This window comes from Panthera pardus, unplaced genomic scaffold (assembly GCF_024362965.1).
Source record: "Panthera pardus isolate Hobbes unplaced genomic scaffold, ASM2436296v1 HiC_scaffold_10, whole genome shotgun sequence".
NCBI classification, from domain to species: Eukaryota; Metazoa; Chordata; class Mammalia; order Carnivora; family Felidae; genus Panthera; species Panthera pardus.
The window spans coordinates 579,204-602,574 of record NW_026526655.1 but is presented as its reverse complement, the minus strand read 5'-3'; the positions used below and the strand labels follow the sequence as shown (position 1 = coordinate 602,574).

The following is a 23,371-nucleotide window of genomic DNA, read 5'->3' as shown; positions in this document are numbered from 1 at the left end:
GCGTCTGTTCCCAGACAACTTCTTGAGGAAGTGCTTCATCAAAATGAGAGAGTGGTAAGTCAAGAGAGATGGAGACATGGGTTCCAGGAAACCAAGGACCCAACGCAAGTGGGTGGTGAGATCTTCAGGAAGATCCCAGCAGATGGGAGCCTGGGGGAGATTTATTCAAAAGGAGATTAATGAAATATTGAAATTCACCAGATAAAAAAAGACTCCATTCTTTCTCTTTTTTTAAAATTTTTTAACATTTATTTATTTTTGAGACAGAGCTTGAGAGGGGGAGGGGCAGAGAGAGAGAGGGAGACACAGAATGCAAAGCAGGCTCCAGGCTCTGAGCTGTCAGCACAGAGCCCGAGGTGGGGCTCGAACTTGTGAACCATGAGATGATGACCTGAGCCGAAGTCAGCCACTTAACTAACTGAGCCACCCAGGAGCCCCCCAAAAGACTCCACTTCTTGAAAGAAATTTAGACAACTGTTGAATTTGGGATTAAATTTTAATGAGAAACATACAGAAAACTAAACACACAAAAAACAAGACTCACAAGAACTTCAGGGAAAACAAAACCTGATCCAGGAAAGGAAAAGCAACCCCATCACACCAGTTGCCTAGCTGTGAATGGCACTATGCGGTAAAAACTCGCACACTAAATACTGGTCTAACCAAACTAAAGGTGCATGTGCTTTAGGCAGCCGTGTATTTACACAGAGAAGGCAGAGCAGTGAAAGAAAGGTAGAAACTTCATATCCATTGAGTCAAGTAAGGAGACAAGGTGTGCAACAGGAGAGAAAAGAGCAATAATTGAGCAGACGAACACGTGCTGTTTAGAGTCAGAGCCAAAGACCAAAGAAACCCACCAAGAGATGGACGTGTATGCTCTGCAGGAGAGGAGACACGACTGGGGAAGGAGATTCATAGTGTCTTCGTACAAGCCTTTCTACGTTTATTTCTCCTTCTTTTTTTTTTTTTTTTTAACACTTATTTACTTTGGGGAGAGCAGGGGAGGGGCAGAGATGGGGGACAGAGGATCCAAAGGAGGCTCTGTGCTGACAGGCTGACAGCAGTGAGCCCAATGTGGGGCTTGAACTCACCAACTGCGGGATGATGACCTGGGCTGAAGTCAGACACTCAACCAACTGAGCCACCCAGGGGCCCTATTTCTCCTTCTTGAAACTACTTGAAGGTATAACCTTGATTGAAATAAATTCATTTTTAACTTTAAAATTCATGAATGCCAATAAAAAGTATTAAGTCAGAGTATACACAATGTATTGTTAGCAAATTAATGGCAAGCATCAAAATGACTAACACAACATGATGCCCAGACATGTCTGGAACAACACGTCTGGCTCGTCTCTAGCAGTATTCGAGGAACTTTAGTATGCCTGGCAGAACAGCCTACTAGGGCCATTGCTTCTAAAATGTCTCTGATTTTAGCACTATAAAACAACAACAAAAACACACAAAAAACAAACTTACTTTAGCCCAAACTAACTTGTGTCATCAATTTTTAAAATGTCATACCGATGAAAAGAGTTTGGTTTTCTTGGTTTTCAAATGTGAAATGTTGTGGTGTTTTCATAACTTAGGGGAAAAAGCATTTTGACTCACTGATGCTCTCTGGCTGTTTTTCCACTTGGCCAAAAACTTTTCCACTATACATGCCGGACTTCTTGCTACCATAACGTGGCAACTGAGAACTCAGCTGTGTGCTGTGTTTCTTCCAGGAGCTTGGTTATTTTTTAATAGGAAAGGGATGAGTCTAGCCCTGTGAGATGGATGTATGCTGAATGGGCCTTATCAAATGTAAGTACCACTTGGTACTTCAAAAAATGTGTTCTCTGCTCAAACCCTTTCGGTAAATAAACAAGTTTCAGTTGGGAAGCATTAATGGAGAACCTATCTCATCCACTTGTCACTAAAGCTCATATAAATCATCCAGGTGGACAATGTAACCACTTGAAATCCTGTCCAAGTTACAGTGCCCTAGATTGGGCTGACTGAAGGGCATGAATTCCTTTACAACAGGACCTCGGGCAAGCCCTCTACCACTTGAGATGTTATTAGCAGCATGCCAAATTCTCAACCTCTTGCCCATCTGTGCCACCAGCTATGGCTGTCACGCATCCCCTTGGCATAAGCTAGTCTTCCTATTTAGAACACCTCATCTCGGAAAAACTCTCATCCCCTAAACCCAGTTCAAGAACCACATTCTTTGTAAAAACTTTCCAACAGTAACTACCGCCTCCTCCTTCACATCTCTGTATCTTGTATGTATTTCTACTACTGCACTTAAAACTCTGTAACCTAGTTACTTTACAAGTGAATCCCCCATACTTGACCATAAGCTGCTTAAGGAAAAGAAAAAAAAAGTCTATATCCTCTTTATCTTTATGACCCTAGAACGCTTAGAAGTATCTGGCACACAATTCCCAATAAATGCTTTTGATTTGAACTGCTGAAGAAGTGAAGTCATGAGGCCGAACCAGTAGCCCTAAACAAGAAAAACAAAGGAAAAGAAACACATAAAACTCGATGACCCAAGTTCTCCCATCAGGCTGCAGAGAGGCGGAGCTTGGCCAATGAGAAACGGCCCTGTGCAGAGATCCAGCTGGGGTTGGCCCCAGAGGTGCCCAGGAATGTGGGCTGATGGCACCTTAGGAGCGCTCTCCTTAAGCTCACTGTACATTTATCCAAGTGAGGCTAACCTGATTAGAGAAAATCAGGTAAGCCCATCAACAGTGCTTGGCACACAGAAGATCTAATGGAAGTTAGCGTAGGAAAGGAAGTTTAATCCTCACTGTAAATTATTTATCTGGTTTTCGAGTGTTGTCCCTCAAGACTTGAAGGGGTGTGCTCCATTTTTCCCTAGCCTAAAAGTCTCAGGATAGGTTGACGGTTGATGTTGCAGACCCAGAGAACTGGGAGTTCAAGCGATGGAAGCCTTTTTTAACCAAGTATCTTTTCAACTATTTTAAAACACCGCTTCCAAGTACCTTAATATTAAACGTACTTAAGGTTAGCTTGGGGGTGCTTATTTTTATCAAAATCGTTAAACTTGAAAACGAGGTTTCATTCAATGTTTCAATACCCCAGGTTTGGCTCCATACATGAACGCTACAGTTATTCTGTAGGAGAGCACTACCAGCTGCTTCAGACAAAAATCCTACTTGTGACGTGCCCTGTCGTAACAGGACCTCGAAGGGGCACCTAGGTGGCTCAGTCGGTTAAGCGTCCAACTTCGGCCCAACTCATGATCTCACAGTTCGTGAGTTCAAGCCCCGAGTCAGGCTCTGAGTGCTAACAGCTCGGAACCTGGAGCCTGCTTCAGATTCTGTGTCTCCCTCTCTCACTCTGGCCCTCCCCAGCTCATGCTCGCACTCCGTCTCTGTCAAAAAATAAGTAAACTTAAAAAAAAAAAAAAAAAAAAGGTTAACAGGACCTTGAAACCAAACTCAAAACTGAAGGACAAGTCACCCTGTTCCTGGACATTCCACTCACCTACATCCCCGCAGAGGTTTCATCTGATCATAAATATTGTTTTGTAAACAATACACGGGGAGGTTTTCTCTTTGGATGCACACGGCGTGCAAACCCTCCTACAAAGTCTGACTCTCTCATTTTCCGAGTCGATGGTAGAGAACACTTAGCAAGTGCCTAACATGCCCTGTCGGTATCCCCCAGCGTCCCCAACACTGTGCCGTAGCCCATCAGAGTCTCAGCAACTGAGTTTGCGTTCGGTCGGGGTCTTGAAGAAAGGCGCCCTGTGCGAAGGCATTTGGGTCCGACAGCTGTGGGCCTGCAGGCCGCCGACGGGGAGAAAGGACACCCGGGCCGACGCGGCCCGGGCCGGGCGGGTCGCCCTCCCGTCCCCGAGCCGCGTGGCCGCAGTGGGCTTGGGGACGCGCCCCAGGTCTCACCTCGCGACCACACAAGCAGACCGCGAGGGGCCGTGCCCGCCCCTCCCTCCCTCGGGGCGCAGGCCCCAGCTCGGGCGCACGAAGGCCACGTCCCCGGGGACGGGCGCCCAACTCGATGGTCCGCTCACAGGCCCGCCGGCCCACGTGACCCGCAGCAGCCAATGGAGGCGAGGCCCCGGCACCACCGAGACGACGGCGGCCCGGGGCTAGACCAGCCCCACTCGGCCGCTCTCAGTATCCTCCGCTGTCCCGCTCTGGTGCTCCCAGCTCGGTGCTGCCGCCATCTTCCCGGAGGAGAGGGCCAGAGGCGAAGGCTCCCGCCCCGTGGTCGCTCCGCAGTCTTACTGTGACCTGCCCTATCCCCGTCCGCCTCTCTTCTCAGCAGCCACTTAGCTCCTTGTAAAGAGATGCCCTTCACCCCACTCTAGGTACTCACAAGGCAAAGACTCACATTACCTCTTCCACTTTATCAGCGTAAGGAAACCAAGCTCATAAGGTAGGAACTGTGGCGAAACAGGGACAAGCCGCCATCTTGGTAAAGGAGAAGAGGCTACGCTTGACCTCCCCCCCCCACCCCCAGCCTCTATATGGCCAACCGCCGTGGGAGGGGCACGGCGCCTGCGCAGAGGCGGAAAACGCGGATGGGCCTGCGCCTGCGCACTCGGAAGCCGGCGAGTGGGGGTGGGGCGGGAGGCCAGGTCGCGCCAGGGCGAGGACAGCGTTGACAAGGGAGCAGGGAGCGGGTCGGCGTGATGACGCCATCCGCGCACGGGGCGGGGAAGGGCGGGGCGCGGGCGGACGTCGGGCACTGGGCGGGTCCGCGGCGCGGTCGGTCTACTGCTGTTCTTTGGATTCTCCGCGGTGAGTGTCTTGCCGTGGGTTCCGCGGTCGCGGGGGCGTGAGCTGTGGGCCGATGCAGAAGCGGTGGGGGTCCGCTCGGGGCGGCGGTCGGCCGGCTCCGGGGGCGGCTCGGGCGGGGCGGCTTTTTGGGTGTGGGGGAGGGGCGGCAGGATCGGTGTGCCTGACCCTCCTCGACGCTCCCGGACTTTCCGCGAGCCCTCCCCGCCCCTTCCTCACCTTCCCCGGTTCTCCTACTCCTCGGGATCCCGGGCCCTCCCCCACCCTGCCCACCCGGGGTCCCCGGCCCTCCCCCCACCTTGCCCGCCCCGGGGTCCCCGGCCCTCCCTGGCCCTTCTCGGGCCCTCACGGCGGGAGGTGTCCGGAAGAACCCGAGCGACCCCTTGCGCATCCTGTGCAGAGTACGTGCACCACTCTGATAATGGGCCTGGGGCGCTGGCGGTCGTGGTTGGGGAGGGAAAGTCCGGGCTGCGTCCTGTGGGGCGGGTTTTGTCGGGCGGCTCTCCCGTTGTCCTCCCCGCCATCCTCTAGCCGAGAGTAAGCCTCAACAAGTCCTCGTTGTCTTGTTAAGTTTCCAGGCTCTTCCTGGCCGCCGATTAGAGCTGGGGCGAGGAGGAGGAGGTCCCGGCCCTGTGCACAGCCAAATCCGGAAGGATGGAGGTGGGGAGGGGCCGCCATTCCCACGAAAGCCCGAGATGTGGCGACTTGTGGCTACCGTTGCTCTCAGTAAAAGCTCAGCTGGGATGGCCGCAGGACCCACAAGACCTGGCCACCTTTTTACCTGTCCGGACTCATTTTTATCAGCACCAGCCCCACCTTCTCTGTCCTCCCCCTTCCACAGGCGCCTGACCCAGCGCCTTGAACTTTCCGTTCAAACTGTTGGGTCTTTGTCACCTTTGTGCTTGGCCCAAACCCTCCTTTTTGCTTGAAACCCGGTTACCTCCCCACCTTCTCTGTTGTGAGAGATTCGGCCCAGAGTCGATTTCCTCCGGCTGGGTTAGGTTTGCGCCTGGAATCAGCCTTTATTCTCCGTGGTAGCTTTCTACCGGCTTGTCGGTCTTTTGAGGGGCAGGAGATGTGTGAGTCTTGTCACCCTCACCCGTTGTCCAGCACGATGACCAGCACATAGTGAGTTCTCAAGTATTTCTTGAACGACTCAAATCATAATATCTCAAAATAAGTCTGATGTTCTAAATAGTCTTGCCGGCTTAGTGATACGCGATAGCGTAGGGGTCCCGAAAGCTGTTTCCCGGTGCTTGTAATTTGAGGTCCCGTTGTTTTCGGTTTGGGTGGCTCCCACTCGGACTTTCTTTGTACCACCCGGTACCCTGACTCACAACGTGCGCTGCTCCGTCAGGTCTTGGCAACACATGGCTGTGAAGGTGATCCCGATGTTTTTTCCTGTTTTCAACTTTGATCTCTCACCTGACACAGAAGCCCAGTGTACAGAACAAGGGCTTCTCAATCAGGTCTTATTTGCATTCTGACTGCTTTTCAGCTAGCAGGGTGACCCAGGGAAATGGCGAGGGAAGGAAGGACCACCCTCTGTTGTCATTCCTAAGTGTGATTCGGGTCTTTTTAAATTTCAAAAGCAGAAAATGCTTTAAAATCGTTTTTAAAATTTTTCCCCCACAGAGATGGGAACATCATAACTCATTTGGCAGTGGAATTGGGTTGAAGCCATTTTATATTCTGTATTTGTACCACTTTATGCTAACGGTCATATATGCCACTATAGAAAATACGTTTGATTGTGGAATGTGCTGCCCTGGTGGCCGTTGGGGATGTTGTGTTGTATACTATACAAGTACCTTCCTCCAATCCAAAGAATCTGAATGCCGAACATTCCAAGAGTTCTGGGTACGAGATTAAGGATATTTGGAGTCCTATACTGCAGGGTCATTTTGTGGATTGGGGTAATGTATGCAAATATAAGAGTAACATGTCCGTGGTTGGCAGTTAAGGACAGTCCACTCGTATAAATACCACTAGCAAAAAAAATAAATGTACGTTTATTGCCAAGAATCCATTTTTATCCATCTGTTTTTCATCTTTTGTTTCGGAAAAGTTGATTTGTTCTATGTGAATTGGGATGGGGGTGTTGTGAAGCCATGTTCAACAACAACAAAAAAAATGTTTATTAAACAATTGCTAGCCTCTAGAATGAGCACAACCTGAAAGAATAAAATTTTCATTTGACCACATTGAGTTTAGGAGAGCCAATGGCCTGCACTCAGTGTTTAAATTAATCACAGTGGTTGGCATCCTGTGTTCTGGTTCTTCAAAAGTTCAACATTCCTCTTTCAACTTTCATTTTACGTTAGTTAGTTCTAACCTATATTGTTAGAAGATCACAGTGGATTCAAATTATATTTCAGGGAAAAAAAACAATATGGAAGAAATAGGATATGACAAGAAAAACGTGATAAATTAAAGAATTCACAGCCTGTTCCAATAATGGTATTCTCCGTTTCCCAAACTTGTACATCCATGTAGCTCTTACATACCAGGAAACTGATAGGGAACAGTGAAAGTCCCCCTTTTCTCCTATGGGACATCCTCAGTCCTGCTCAACAGGGTGACAAGGTAAGGTGAACACAGGTGGGCTCGAGGTACAGCATCTTCAGGGTGCTTGCTGAATGAAGTTGTTGAGAACCCAGGCTTCAGTGAGGTGAAGCAGGTCTGTGGGAGATCAGGGGAGACCTCCGTGATAGTCGTTTGTGCTACTGGGTCGGTTTGAAATAAGATACATGTGATAGCCTATAAGGCAAGTGCTCACTCTTTTCCACCCTCGGGCACTTATTCTTTGATGTGAACTGAAGCTCATTTTATCCAGTCCTTTAGCGAAAAAGCCGCATTAGAATTCCACGTGGGGTTGGACCACGTTTATATACTAATTTGGGAGAAATAGAAATGATGTGATTCACATAGGGTCTGTTTTCTTTTTTCTAAGTTTGTTCTTACGTGTTTGGTTGCTTTTTGTTTTAATTCTGTTGTAAATGGCATTTCTCCCCTGTTTCCATTTCTTTATCTTCATAACTAGAATGGAGAGGAAATTATTTATTTTATATTTGCCTTATATCTAGCTACCTTACTAAATTGTTATTTTAGAATTTTTGGACTATCTATGTTTTCTGTGTAGTCTTATCAGTGAAAAAGGTTGTTTTCTCATTTTGTTGTTTCACTGAATTCTCACTAAACTTGTCAAAGTGTAGTATTCAGTAACCATGGTGAGATTGCAATATGAAGATCTTACTTGGATCTTAAAGGAACAACCGGAAACTGAGACAATCAGAAATAGGAGTGCTGATTGGATATTATATTCAAAATTTGTTCATTTTCCTTAATAATATTTGTCATTTTAAAAAGTCCTTATTGTTAGAAATAAGGGATTCATAATCAAGGATGATGACAGTGGCAGAGGGGATATTTGAAACATTGAATCGGTCATTGCTGAAGCTGGATGATGGGTGGTACATGGGGATTTTGTTCCGTTGTGTAAGTTTGGAATTTCTAGTAAGTGTTTTAAAACAACTATGGTGGTAATGGACATCCCTGCCTAGTTAGTGATTGTAATTTAAATAGATTTAGTGTTCTGTTGTTGAGAGAATAATATTTGACATTAATGTTTGGAAACACCCTGGATTATATTTAAGCAGTTTCCTTAGAGTTTGTTGCTGAATTTTATCATATGACTTTTCAGCATCTATTCATATGTGATTACCTCCTTTAGTTTGTTGTAACAGCTTTATGTAGGTAGATGCTTTGGGTATATTTCTGGAACCTAATTGCTAGCAAATATTTCATTGAGAATTTTTGCATTTATATTCATGAGTGAGATTGACATACCGCTATCTAGCCAGCTTGCTTTCTTAGGTATCTCTCTGGGTTTGTGGTTGAAGTTGTAGTGTCCTCATAAAATAAATTGGAGTGCTGTCCCTGTTTCTGTAGTGGCTTAAGTGACATGGGTGTCGGATAGAACTCAGCTCTAATTCTGTCTGGTTTTGGTCCCACCCCCACCTCCTTTTTTTTCTTTTAATGTTTATTTAAGAGAGGAGAGAGCGTGTAAGCAGGGGAGATGCAAAGAGAGAATCTCAAGCTGACTCCGTTGCTGGCACAGAGCCAGATGCAGGCTCCATCCCACAAACTAGGAGACCATGACCTGAGCTGAGATCAAGAGTCAGACGCTTAACCACCACCCAGGCTCCCTAGCATAGTAAAATTTCTGAGGAAAAAAAGAGAGCCAGTCGCTTAATGGACTGAGCTGCCCAGGGGACGCGCTCCCCCTACCCCCCCCCCTCCCGGTTTTCATTGGTATATTTTATTCAGCTGTTCAATACTATTAGTCAGATTTTCCAGTTCTTGGTTCCATTTTGGTAATTTATAGTGTCTAGGAAATCGTCCATTTCTTTCGGGTTTTCAGATTTGTGACCATCTTTTTTAAAATTATTATTATTTATTTTTGGGAAACAGAGTGGGAGAGGGGCACACAGAGGGAGACACAGAATCTGAAGCAGGCTCCAGGCTCTGAGCTGTCAGCACAGAACCTGACGCGGGGCCCGAACCCACAAAGTGCTGGATCATGACCTGAAGTTGGACACTCAACCAACTGAGCCACCCAGGCGCCCCAGATTTGTGACCATCTTGATACATGTCTCCTGAGTCTGTGATTATAGCTTTTTTTCCATGTTTGCTTTTCTTTTTTCCTTAATTTTGACTTGTGGGGAATTTATTTCAAAGAACTAGCTTTTGGATCTGTTTATCTTCTATTGAGTTATTTCATTCGTTTCTTCATACTGTGAGAATCGAATTTATTTTCAGTGTTCTTTAATGAAAATATCTGAAACCCAAATTCTCATTTGAACCGGCAGAGCTTTTACTGTGTCCCATAGATCTTGCTTTTGTCTTCCCATTGCTTTCTGGATAGCTTGTGGTTTTGCTTTTGTTACCCTCATTGATCCAAGGGTTATCCAGGATTGTCCCAAATAATTGGGAGTTGTATTTTATCTTTTTTCCCCTAGTTTTAGCAGGTCAGAAGTTGAGAACATAAATTGTAAAAATATTTTTTAAAGTTTAAATTTTCTCTATAGTAACATGATAATTTTTAAATTTTTTCTTTAACTGCTTTTCTTCTATTACCTCAAGATTCTCTATATCAATTCTAATTTATTGGCTGTATTACTCAGTCCTCTGCCCTTGCTCATACTATGTTTACTGAATCTGTACCATTCTGAGGGGTGCTGTTAAAGTCTCCCACTTGTCTTTTATTTTTACCAAGTCACCTGGTATTTTTCTTAGGCTTTCCTTGTGTGTTTATCTGTTGTAATGATTTGCATGTGCAAGTTTAGGAATGTTGTATTTTCTCCATCCTTTTATGATCATGATTACATTTTAATCTTAAATCTCACCCGGGGTTAATACCAGTAATGTCTGTCCTGCTCTCTGTGTTTGGCTAGGCTGGTATGTTTCCGCCTGTCCCTCTGTTTTCAGCATTTTTGCTACTTTAAGAATGTTCTTCCACTTAATGATTGATTTTATTACTTTTTCTTTTTCCACAATTTTGCTAGCTTGATCAAGTTGCTATTCCGTATTTTTCTCTTAATTTGGAAGTTCCACTATAATTTTTCTTTAATGGTTACTTTTTCTTTTATAGTCACTTAATTTCTATATTTGAAAAAAAGACTAAAGCTCCTTCTTCCACTGGGACCATCTGTATTCCGTCTGACCCCTCACTTCTCCCTTTGGAATGTTTTACTTCTGTGTTCTCACTCTTGCCCTCAACTCTTAAGTAGTTTCATACTAATTCTATATTATTAATACAATTTTCCTAGGATGTCCCTTTCCATTCAGGACACCTTAATTCATTCCAGATAGTTTGTTAATGTATGGGCCCTGCTCTTTGTTCTTCTCAGGAAAATATTCTCTTGTTATTCTTTTTCTCCCTCTATTCCTTTTTTACTGACAAGAACTCTTATTGATTGCCAACGGGGCACGCGGGTGGCTCAGTCAGTTAAGCATCGCACTTCGGCTCAGGTCATGATGTCACGGTTCATGGGTTCAGGCCCCACATCAGGCTCTGCAGTGACATAGGGGAGCCTGCTTGGGATTCTCTCCCTCTTTCTCTCTGTCCCTCCCCTGCTCACGCTTTCTCTCTCTCTCAAGATACATAAGCTTTAAAAAAAAAAAGTTAAAAACAAGGCAGATTGCCTAGATTGTTTCTCCAAGACTATCTTTTAAATCATGATTTCCTTCTCTGTGTTTTTGCCCTTGCATTAAGTTTTCTAATATTTGATCTTCCAAGGTGAATCACAGCTGTGACCGTTTGTTCAGTTGAGTTACCAAAGTCTGAGTTTGAAAATCATGTTTTGTTTTAAGTAGTATACTTGCATCTTTACCATAGCGTTACTATTTTTTTGGTTCACGTTATTGCCTTCCTCTTCCTGCAGCTTGCCTGTGGAGCTCTTCTCGGAGACAGGGAGTTGGGGTCACTTATCATCTTACTCCTGGGGTCCTCACACTCAGGGACTCTGTTCTCCAAGCTTTTCCAGGATGCACTATATTCGTTTCCTTGCCAGAAGGTTCTTCAGAATTCACTTCCTGCTTTTGTTCTTCCTAACATTCCTACTTTCCTTTAAGTTTACTTTAATTCCACCACCTAGGCTTGGAGCTATCCACTCCCCCTCAGTCACTGCCCTTCCCTTTTAGCCCAGGCCTTACCTAATGCTCCCTTCTGAGCCATAGAAGCAACAAGCGGTTTACAGACTGCATGTGAGTTCTCAACTCTCCTCTGCCTCCCTTCTTGTTCCAGTGGGACACGTGAGGTTAAGGCTTCCCATGGGCCACTAAGAACGAGAACAAAGACTGTAAACTTACCTTCTGTGAAATAATACAAATCCTACTGCTGTTGGCCTTTGTTAACCAAACTGTGCATGGGGGTGCAGGAGCCTCACGTCTTCAGAAGTGGTTGGGAACATTTCCATTCAGAAGGGAAACAGTGTGCAGTTTTCAGGAATGTTAAGGTTTGGGGGATGGGGAAGCAAGAACACCAAGGGCATAAGTTTCTAAGCTCTAGAGGGAATCAAATCTGACCTCATTCATATCTTTTGACCTTGTTACCAAAGACTTAGCCGACAGACTCCATGTGCCCCAAAATTTCAAGTCTTCTAAAATTCGTATTAAATTCCAACTATCTCTAAAACTGTTGTCATGTTCTTCAAACACTCCAATGCCTTCAGTCCTTTTTCCTTTAATTATAAATGTTGCTCTGAGTGCCCCATTGTCTAAAACTAGTTGTCAAGAGCTCAGGGAACCTCCCAGCAGCAGACATAGCTCTATAAGTACGCTTTCCTTGTTGAAAGGTTTCGAAGAGGGAAAGGAAATTATAGAATTCCAGAGGTCATGAGATTTTGTCTTTTTCTCTTGTTGTGTCCCTGGTGCTTAGCATATAATCAGTACTGGAAAAACGTTTAGACTTTGTTGGAAATAAGGAACGTCTGTATGTGTACATACGTGTATGTGGTTGACTTAATTGACCTAATTTTTTATATCTAATTTTTAATGAGATGATAATTTTCTCATTTCTGTAATTTGATGCAAGTAACAAGTAAAACAGGAACTGTTGATGCTTTAGGTGTTAAGTCTGTGTACATGTCAATTCATACTAAAATGTGTGTGTGTACATGCATATATGTATATGTGGGTTTTTTTTTTTTAACAGATTGAGAAAACTTCACTGAAGATGTCTAAGGTAAGAGATCACACTTTTTTTTTATTTTTTTTTAAATTTTATGTGTTGTTTTTTCTTTTTTTTTTTATTTTTTTATTTTTTTTTTTTGAGAAAGAGCGTATGCACACTAGCTGGGGAGGGTTTAGAGAGAGAGCTGTCAGCACACAGCCCCTCGCAGGGCTCAAACTCACAAGCCATGAGATCATGACCTGAACCAAAGTCAGATGCTTAACCAACCGAGCCACCCAGGCACCCCCATGTGACTCACTTTTTTTTTTTTTTAATTTTTTTTTTTTTCAACGTTTTTTATTTATTTTTGGGACAGAGAGAGACAGAGCATGAACGGGGGAGAGGCAGAGAGAGAGGGAGACACAGAATCTCAAACAGGCTCCAGGCTCCGAGCCATCAGCCCAGAGCCTGACGCGGGGCTCGAACTCACGGACCGCGAGATCGTGACCTGGCTGAAGTCGGACGCTTAACCGACTGCGCCACCCAGGCGCCCCCCCATGTGACTCATTTTTAATATGACTGATATATTTGATTTGTTGAGGCAGTGTATAATTTAATTGACATTCTAAAACCTTTGAACTTTATTTTATTTTTTTAGATTTCCAATTTGTTTCTCAGTACATCAGTAACAATCCATTTAGCCTCCTTTACATCATTTTCAGCACACCAATCAAATAATAATTTAAAATTCTAATCATATTTCATCATGAAACTTACAGGGTTCTTAGACTTGATAAATTGGCTTATATCAGCTCTTGCAGATTAGCCCAGAGCCCTGAAATAAATTAGTTTTGAAAGACATGCTGAGAAAAGCAGAACTTGTGGTTAAAATTGCAAGATTATTACTTTCCTTTGCCTTTTATTTTTGAATGTTTCAGTGTTCATTACTGATGCATAATTACCTTACTAATTTTTACTTTTTAGGCAAGTATGAGTCGGGAACACTGATGAGCAAAAAACCAAATAAAAATTAACCATAATTTCATCACCTAGAAATAACCACTAGTAACATTTTATGAATATTTTTACATCTGCGCATGTGTGCATATGAATATATGTTTCCAAAATCCTAAAGGAAAAATACTATCTTATGTCTTGGCTGTCAAAATTAATAAAGCAGTTGGTGTATCCTTTTTTGATTTCCTCACATTTTTAGTATGCTGTGCCTAGATTCTATAGCTTTGATACACTTGATGGCATCTCCGATTTATTCCACCTGTCCAGGAATATTGATGCTTCGTTGTCCTCAGCTGTGATTCATTTTTCATTCCTAGTCTTCTCTTTGATCTTTGAAGCCCGATGCTCACATCCCACCCCTAAATGGCCTGCCTCACCCTTGATGGCACTGTTGCATAGAGCTGGGAATAAACGGGAGACACGGCTTGTTCCTGAACACTGTTCACAAATGCATCACACCTGATACCTAGAAGGATTGGCTTTTAGAAACTATTCTTCTGCTAAGTTTGTTCTGTGAAACCACTTTCAGTTGTGGCATTACTTTGTAAGTTTGATTTTCCTGCATGTAGTAATAGTAGATTGGTTTATCTTTTTAAAAGTGTTAAGTGAATACAATCAGTTTTCTGATACAGGTGCTTTTTTTACAAAAATGTGGATTTGTTTATGTATTTTTTTTAATTTGTGGGAACTAATGATACCTATGTTTGTCACAGGTTTGATTATATCTTAAAAGCAACTAATAATGTGGTTTTTTGTTTGTTTGTTTTTTGTAAAATCTTATTTTAGCAACAACCAACTCAGTTTATAAATCCAGAAACTCCTGGCTACGTTGGATTTGCAAACCTTCCCAATCAAGTTCACCGAAAATCAGTGAAAAAAGGTTTTGAGTTCACACTAATGGTGGTCGGTAAGAAATTAACCTTTACACCTTACACCTTACACCTTTGAGCTTATTAAATATGCAGGTGTTTCCTCTCCTCAACCTTTAGGGTATAATTGTGCGACCTATAAAGTCGAAGGGAATATTCCTTTATTGTCAGGATCAAATAACTGGGGAATTTGAAAAAGATTCTTTAGAAAATTTTTCTGAAGAGTAAAATCTTAATATTTCTGTCGTTTCCTTATTTGTATGTGGTGGAAGTATTCACTCGTTATGCCAGTGAGCCTCCAGAATGGCCCCAGTGATCCTTGCCTCCTGGAATTTGTGATACTTTCTAGCCCCTTCCTACACTGAGTGGGACTTACCCGTGTAGCCAGTAGAACATGGCAGCAGTGAAGGTGTGTGACTTTAAGACTGGGTCATAAAAGACATTGCAGCTTGCCCCCTATCTTTTTTTGAATCACTCTGGGGGATGCCATCCACCATGTTGGGAGGACCCTTCAGCAGCCTTATAGAGAAGCCTCACAAGGCAAGGAGCTGAGGGCTACCAGTTGCTGTGTGTAAGCTGTTCGAGACCTTCCCTAACAAAGTTATAAACAAGCTTTGAAGGATCAAGCTGGGTGAAAAATTAGCTACTTGTCAGGACAAAACCCATCATTCATTAAAGATGGAAATCAGAATCCAGTGTGCAGTGTAATATTTACACTTGCCATCATCCAGTAAAGAGTTGTAAATGCAGGGGCGCCTGGGTGGCGCAGTCGGTTAAGCGTCCGACTTCAGCCAGGTCACGATCTCGCGGTCCGTGAGTTCGAGCCCCGCGTCAGGCTCTGGGCTGATGGCTCGGAGCCTGGAGCCTGTTTCCGATTCTGTGTCTCCCTCTCTCTCTGCCCCTCCCCCGTTCATGCTCTGTCTCTCTCTGTCCCAAAAATAAATAAAAAACGTTGAAAAAAAAATTAAAAAAAAAAAAAAAAAAAGAGTTGTAAATGCAAAGAAGCAAAACGGCGTGGCACGTAACCAAGAGAAAAATCAGGTAACAGAAACAGATCCAGAAATGATAGAGATGATAGAATTAGCGAACGAGACCTTTCACTATTTTAAATGTGCTCCTGCTACCTAAAGGAGAACATCAATATAAGAAGGAAATAGAAGATAACCAAAAGAACTTAAATGGAACTTTTAGAGATGAAATTTTTTTCTGACGGAGCTAACAGCAAATTATATACTGCCGAAGAGAAAGGGCAATAGAAAGCATCCAGACACCGAGTAGAATAAATAAGAAAAGCACACCAGGGCACACAATAAACAGTTGGTGAAAGCACTGATAAGAAGGAAAATCTTATAAGCAGGTGGGGGGCGGGGAACAAGCACATTACATGCAGAAGGTCAAAGGTGGAAAGGACCACTGACTTTATCAGATATGAGCCATATGCAGTGATAGTTTAAAGTACTGAAAGAATAAAACCATCAGCTTAGAATTCTGAATTAATCAAAAATTACCTCGAAAGATGGAGATTTAGAGAAAGATGAAATATAAACATTTTTAAGTAAAAGCTGAGAATTTGTCACCGTCAGATCTACACCAAAAGAAAGATTAAACTGGGTTCTTCAGGTTGACGGAAAAGGTAGAGCACTGGAAATGGCAAGTGTGTTGGTAAATGTAAAACACTTTTCTTGGTTTTTCATTTCTGTCGAACGTAGTTTTAAAGCCAAGTTAACAGTGTTTAACATGGAGTAAGATGAATGAGGGCAGCACGGGACGGGAGGGTGCTGAGCTGATGTTACGTAAGGGAGGGCTGCTGCGTTAGTGGTGCGTGTTATCAACTCCAGAGCAGCCACTAGGGAAGTCAAACGAGGGTTTGACTCAAAGCCAATAGTTTTGATAAAATAGAATACAGAACGCTGTTCAATCCAGAAAGCAAAGAAACAAGAGATGAGACAAATGGAGAGAGGGCAACACCCTAGCGGAAGGGGCATAGCCGTGACTGGGACAAGAAGTCAGAGGGAGAGAGTAGGAGCCTGAAGGACCAGAATGGAAAATCATCATGCAAAGCCCAACCATAAGAAACCCACAGCAGCTGTATTGATACGAGACAGAGTAGACTTTGTGTCTACTACCTGGGTATTCCCAGAGATAAAGAAGTATGTATCCTAATGATGCAGGGATGAGTTCAAAACGACATCATTTTAAACGTATGTGCACCTAGGGGCGCCTGGGTGGCTCAGTCGATTGAGCGTCTGACTTCGGCTCGGGTCATGATCTCGTGGTCCGTGGGTTCGAGCCCCGTGTCAGGCTCTGTGCCAACGGCTCGAAGCCTGGAGCCTGCTTCGGATTCTGTGTCTCCCTCTCTCTCTGCCCCTCCCCCACTTATGCCCTGTCTCTCTTACTCTCAAAAATGTTAAAAAACAAATTTTAAAAAATAAATGTATGTGCACCTAATGATGGAGCTTCATAATGCACGATGCAGAATCTGAAAGAGAGAGGAATCTGAAGGTTGATCCAACTGATGTTGAGAGCACTGTGCTGAGAAACCCCACGGTATACATTCTTTTCAAGTGCACGTGGAGGATTCACCATAGATACTCTGGTGAGAATATTTTAGTAGGCCAACATTACCCTGTAGTCCATGATGAGAACGTATAGACAATTCACGAGCGTAGACACAGACATCTCAATAAAATTTTAGCAAGTCCAGCAATACATAAAAATGCTTAATACATTAAGTTCTACTATAATGCAGTATACACGTGTTCCTTAAAAATCACCATGCTGTGGGGCACCTGGGTGGCTCAGCCGGTTGAGCGTCCAGCTCTGGCTCAGGTCACGATCTCACAGTTCATGGGTTCGAGCCCCGCCTCGGGCTCTGTGCTGACAGCTCAGAGCCTGGAGCCTGCTTAGGTCTCTGTGTCTCCCTCTCTGTCTGCTCCTCTCCCCACTCATGCTCTGTCTCTCTCCTTCAAAAATAAATAAAAACGTTAAAAAAATATCACCATGCTCTGCAATAATGCACTCGAAGCCACAGGCTTCTGGAGAAAATACAGGCACAAAAGTTGCCTCAGGGACCTATTAGGAAGAAGTGAGGAACATAATAAAAATGGTTTTACAAGTTAAATGGTTTTACACTTGTTAACTGGTTAAAATAATCATACTGTACTGAATACAGGCCCTATAGCTTGACCAGTCTCTGAGGTTTGTCAAAGTGGGTGTCGGGAAATGGTGGATGGGAAGCTGTGTCAGGAGAGGTGAGTGGGGATGGTCCATGATAACTGTTGAACAGAGGTCACTGGTGCTGAGGGGTGCACGTTATTGAAAATGTTCTTTCATGGCTTGATTCTACTGGATACAGTTTTTGACGTTCACCTAGTTTGTCACCAGTGAAATCACACGAGCAGATACAATGCTTGTATCATGTTGAAGTTGTTCCCTAGTATATCAGTTGTGTTGGAACAAATTCTCACCTTCAAGGCATGTGTTAATGGCAAAGCTGTCTATGCATCCTAATGAATGGGGTTTACCTCGGGAGCACATGGGTTTTGGGGGGAGGGGCTTTTGTGTTTTTATTTGTTTATTTGTGGAGAGAGCATGGGGGAGCAGGGGAAGAAGCAGAGGGAAAGAGTGAGAGAATCTCCACGACCTTGAGATCACTACCTGAGGCAAAATCAAGAGGCCAAAATCAAGTGACTCTTAACCAACTGAGCCACCCAGGCGCCACCCCTTGGGAGTGCATGATTTAACATTAGAAAGTTAATCTGTGTGGTTCTAAAGGGGAAATTTATGCTGCCATCTAAAACATGCGGTCGCAACAATTCAAACCCATTAAAGATTTTAAAACTTTGTAAACTAAAAAAAACAAGGAAATTTTCTAAAACATTCTTAATTGCAAGTGAAATGATTTGTGTATATTAAAAATTGTAAGGAATCCCAAAACTACTATGGTTAATAAGTAAATTTTATCAAGTTGCAGGTTCTTTTTTTAATGTTTTATTTATTTTTGAGAGAGATAGAGTACAGAATCCAAAGCAGGCTCTAGGCTCTGAGCTGTCAGCACAGAGCCCGACGCAGGACTTAAACTCGTGAACCACGAGATCATGGCCTGAGCTGAATTCGGACGCTTAACTGAGTGAGCCACCCAGGTGCCTCCACCAACAAGTAATTTTAAAATGAACTTGAAAAGACTGTCAAAAACAATGGTAACAAAAAACTTTTATTTAATGTATGTTTGTTTATTTTTGAGACAGAGGGAGACAGAGCATGAGCGGGGGAGGGGCAGAGAGGGAGGGAGACACAGAATCCGAAACAGGCTCCAGGCTCCGAGCTGTCAGCACAGAGCCCGACACGGGGCTCAAACCCACGAACCGTGAGATCATGACCTGAGCCGAAGTCGGACGCTTAACCGACTGAGCCCCCCAGGCGCCCCGACAAGAAACATTTTAAAGGACAGTACCATCCATAGTAATGTAAGAAATGCACCATGCTTAGGCTAACTTAGCGGAACGGGTGCAGGACCTTCACTGACACCATGGCAGCACTGCTGAGAGAAAGACAAGCTGTGAGACCTGCCAGTGCTCCGGGTGTGCCCGTGACCGTGCACACCGTGCCCGTGACTCTGCCCCTAGAGTGACCCATCGAGTCAGCACATTGCCAGAGTCACACCAGGCTTTTTAAAACAGAAATGAACAATCTGGTTCTAAAGTGTGAATGTAAGTGCAGAGGGCCTAGAGCAGACAGAACCATTTAGAGGGCCTGTACTATCTGATTTCAAGCCTTCCCAGCAGGAACCATGACAGCGTGGTGAGGGTGGAACTCCAGATCACCTGAAAATACCAGCCCGAAGACCCGTGTACACATGATCAACTGATTCATGACAAGGGTGCCAAGGTGACACAGAGGGGGAGAGGTTAGCCATTTACAAACAGCGTTGTACCAAGTGCATGGTCGTGTGGTGGGCAGTGAACGTGAACCTTCCTTCACACTGTACAACACACTTAACTCCAAATGGGTTGTTGGCTTAACTGTAAAGCTGTAAGAAGTCTAGAAGAAAACGGGCAAGAAAATTTTCATGACTTGGAGTAAGCAGATTGCTTAGGACGTGAATAACGCTAATCACAAAATAAATGAAAAGTTGCACTTCGTTAAAAATTCTCTTCAGAAAACAACAAGAGAAGGTCATAAACTTGAGAAGGCGTTCACAGCACCACGTGCAACGTAGGACTCCTATCCGGAACATAAACCCGAACAGCTCAGAAAGAAGATAGGCTACCCAGTTACAGAAAGGACCACGAGATTGGGACAGACATTTCATAGGAGATCCTGAATGGCCAGGACCCACGGGATCCCACCACACACTCACTGGAATGGCTGAAATTTGCCAACAGTCTGGTAGTCCAAGTGTTGGCGAGGATGTGGACAGACGCACCTCTCCTAGTGGCTAGTGACAGTGTAAAGTGATAACAACCACTTTGGAAACAGTTCGGTGCTTTCTCAGCTGTTACTCCCTGTGTGACTAGACCGTCCGCTCTTAGGCAGATACACAGGAGAAATGATAGCACGACCACAGAGACTGCGCCTGGACGTTCACAGCTGCTCTCCCTGCAGTGGCCCAAACTGGATGTAACACAGGTGTACCCAGCAAGAGGGTGATCAACATGTCACGATGTGTCCACATGAGAAAAGGAAACGGACTGCTGATGGATGACATGACGTGGATGAACCTCCAGAGCTAATTGTGCTGAGCCAAAATAGCCAGATAAAAGAAGGCATGTTGTATGATCCCATGTTTGTGAAGTTCTAGAATAATCAAAACCAGTCTGTAGAGACAGAAAGCAGATTGGTGTATGCATATAATGACACGAGAGGGGTAGAGCGGACTCTGACTTAGGCAAAGGAGCTCTCATGGTATGGAGATCCTTTCTATCTTGAGTTTACTTATCTGAGTGTGTACTTGGTCAGACTAATCCGTCAGTACAGTTCAAATGAGTGCACTTAACTGTTGAACTGAGGTGTATGTGAGTTACACCTCAGTAAAGTGGGTTTCAAATAAAGCAAGTAGTTAGGGAATTAAAGGTGAGACGGGTAGTGAATAACACCTAGAAACTTAACCACGAGAACCCTCAACCTTTAAATTGTACCTGTTAGAAGCACAAGAAAAACGATATACAGGTATCCCCTGCTTTCTGAAAGTTCCTGGCGTGCCACTTTTATGAAAGGCCTGTAGTAGTGCCTGTTTTCAATAACAAAAGACCAGCAAGAGCTCAGCATCGGTTTTGCAGCAAGCAGCAAGCCATTGCGGAGGCAGCACGCCCGCCGAGCCTCCTCTCGAAGCGTTTCCGTGTCCAGCTGCCAGAGCTCTGAGCTGTCTGAGAGCATCTGGACTTTATCTCCACTGATTTTGTGCACCTGTTATGATGTGTTCTAAGGTATCAGAATGGCTGAGGGGTGATTTTTTTTTTTTTTTTTTTTAAGCTAGGGGTGTCAAAAAATGTTTCCATCTAAGTGAGTGGTATAATGCTTTTTTGCTTTCTACCATTTGGGCTTAGGAACAGTCTACTTTCGGGTAGAGGGAGAACCTGTATCAGGAAAAGGCCAGTGCACCCACCCTGTAAGTCAGACGCTATTGCAAAAGGTGTTTTCAGAATTGCAGATAACCTCTAAGGGAATAAGAAATTTCATAAAAAGATCATATATGCAAGTGAAAAACTACAAATGTTTGGGCAGCAATCTGGAAGAAACTTAAAAATCACAAATAAGTTCTTTAAAGACATCACAGATCAAAGCCCAGTGGCAGGTTGCTTGTGAGGGAACGTGGTGCCTGTGCTGCTGAAGTCTGGCCAAATGGTGATAGTTGGTGATAGTTCATACCAAGTTTCCAGCCTCCCCACGAGTATTGGGGGTGGTGGGTCTGTTCACAAGAAAAGCAAAATTAAAAATAGAAAGCCTATTGTCAAATATATATATTAGCTGGTAGAAAGTCCGAAGAATGGATAGTGTGACCAAATTCACAAGAGGGTTACAGAATGAACACTTCCAAAGACTTTGGAACTAAGCTAAGAGAACGAATCCTTGTAGGTTCACGCGTCCTGAAAATGCACACTTGTGTCCTGGTGGACTCGTTCATGAGGGCACATGCACCTGGGACCTTGGCCCCTCTGAGCCGGGCCTGCTTGTGCATCCTTACCCCGTGAAATGGCTTGGCTCTGGGCAAAAAAGGGATCACCTCAGAGTGCTGCCCTTCGGGGCCCTCCCAGGTGGCCCTGGCTGCAGGGTGTTTGAGAAAGCAGGGGCTTTCTTGTGTTGGTTAAAATCGAAAAGTAAATGTGAGGAGGACACCCTCCACCCAGTTTAGGAGCTTTTTGTTTCCTAGCATTCCTGGCTTGGCCTAAGTTTTGTGGGGGGATGGGAGGGTTCGCCTAGGTTTTAATTGGAAGCTTCTGGGATCTCTGGGACCCTGAGCCTGATGGGATTTCAGGACGCTGTAAACCCAAGCTCCCTTTCCTCCTGTGCATATTCTTCATGTGGTGGCGCCCCCTTGTGCCTGGTGCTGTGTATCTCGATTGGTGAGAACGTAAGCCGTTTTGTAAACCCCGAGTACCTCCCATCCCAGTCAGCTTCTGCTGTCATCACTGGTGCAGGACAACTACATAGGTTTGCTCAGCCCCGTGTATTTTATGCTGTGAGATATACATTCCAGGGCCTCTTGAGCTCTTGTGTCTCGCATGTATAGGCGCCTGAGAAACGCCTCTGGGACAGAGATACTGGTGAACGAGAAATCACAAAGCTAGCCACTCCCAGAGATTCGGCCCAACAGCAGCATCATGTTCTGAGTTTATGAGTTAATTACTTGTAGGTGCTGCCTGAAAGCCATTCCAAGGGAAGATGCTTCCACCCTTAAAGTGAAGATTTGTAATTTAGGATCAGACATTGGAATGTTGCAACTGCTTTTTTTTTTCTTTTAAAGAAGGTGTCTCTACTCAGACACCTGTGCTGAGATGTCTTCTGAGCCCCATTCCCTTTCAGCTTCATTACCCACAGCTGTCACCACTTCATTGGTGGCAAAGTAACCTTGCTTGTTTGTCGTCTCCCCCACTGGACTGCCAGTCTGCACGGGAGCAGGAATTTAGCTGTCGAGCACATGGAGCTGTGCCAGGCACACAAAAAGACTGAGCACTCGCTTACTGGCAAGATCTCTTCGTTTGTGATAAAAACTGCTGGGCAGTTTGTTAAAAGGATAATTTGGTGGCATATTTTTATGCTCTTTTATTTGGACATGTTCAGCATGTAATTCTGGTTTTGTCCCCTTGGTGGTCCTTTCCACGTATGAAAATCGCCATCCAATTAAAGTGCAGTCCTGATTTTATATGTCTACTCATTTCAAATTTACTCTTGTACTTCATTTTACCGGAAATAATTTTCAAAACAGATGTGTGCTCCTTCCACGTGCTGCGCAGGACTTAGCAGAGGGAGGTTCAGACCAAGATGCCCAGGAGATGGTCAGGCACTGAGTTCAGAAGCACTTCTCCACGAGGAATGTAGCCTTAGCTGATAACAGCTACAGTGAAATGATGGCATCTGTGCATGCTTCCTTAAGATGTAATATTTCATTTTGTGGGGGGGTGGGGAACGCCTGGGTAGCTCAGTAGATTAAGCTCTGACTCGATTTCGGTTCAGGTCATGATCTCACGGATGATCAGATCGAGCCCCGTGTTGGGCTCTGTGCGAATAGCACAGAGCCTGTTTGGGATTCTCTCTCCCTCTCTCTATGGATGACCCTTCCCTGCTCGCACTCTCTTTCTCTCAAAAAAATAATAAACATTTCTAAAAGATATTTAATTTGTGGTGTTTTGCATCCTTGAAGTTAAGTTGCAGATGCTCAGAATACAAACGTTACTTAACTCAAGAGTGTTCAGAATTCAGGTATTATAGTAGTTGAAGAGCATTATTAACTCATTATATATTCGAATGAGTATGTGTTTCTCTTAATTGGTCATGTCACACTCAACAGTGTTGTGTGGGCAGGCTGTCTGACC

The 23,371-nt window shown here is 44.4% G+C and overlaps 2 protein-coding genes across 6 annotated transcripts in view; one reads left to right on the top strand and one right to left on the bottom strand.

The window, feature by feature from the left end:
* The window catches only part of HDLBP (high density lipoprotein binding protein), a 73,721-nt gene extending 69,215 nt beyond the window's left edge, over positions 1–4,506 (bottom strand). Inside the window, exon 1 of the mRNA XM_053902533.1 lies at positions 4,377–4,506. The gene's annotated coding sequence lies outside the window, so the exon portion shown is untranslated. The remainder of the gene's footprint in view (positions 1–4,376) is intronic.
* SEPTIN2 (septin 2) overlaps positions 4,184–23,371 on the top strand; it is a 35,085-nt gene continuing 15,897 nt past the window's right edge. The window contains exons 1-3 of one of the 5 annotated variants that reach the window (XM_019445302.2): positions 4,184–4,416; positions 12,496–12,525; positions 14,257–14,377. In XM_019445302.2, the coding sequence (XP_019300847.1) occupies positions 12,517–12,525; positions 14,257–14,377 (130 nt within the window). In that variant the 5' untranslated portion in view covers positions 4,184–4,416; positions 12,496–12,516. Of the gene's footprint in view, positions 4,417–4,703; positions 4,782–5,349; positions 5,439–12,495; positions 12,526–13,787; positions 14,015–14,256; positions 14,378–23,371 lie in introns of those variants that run through there. The other 4 variants (XM_019445301.2, XM_019445300.2, XM_019445303.2 and 1 more) reach the window with 4 other exon arrangements.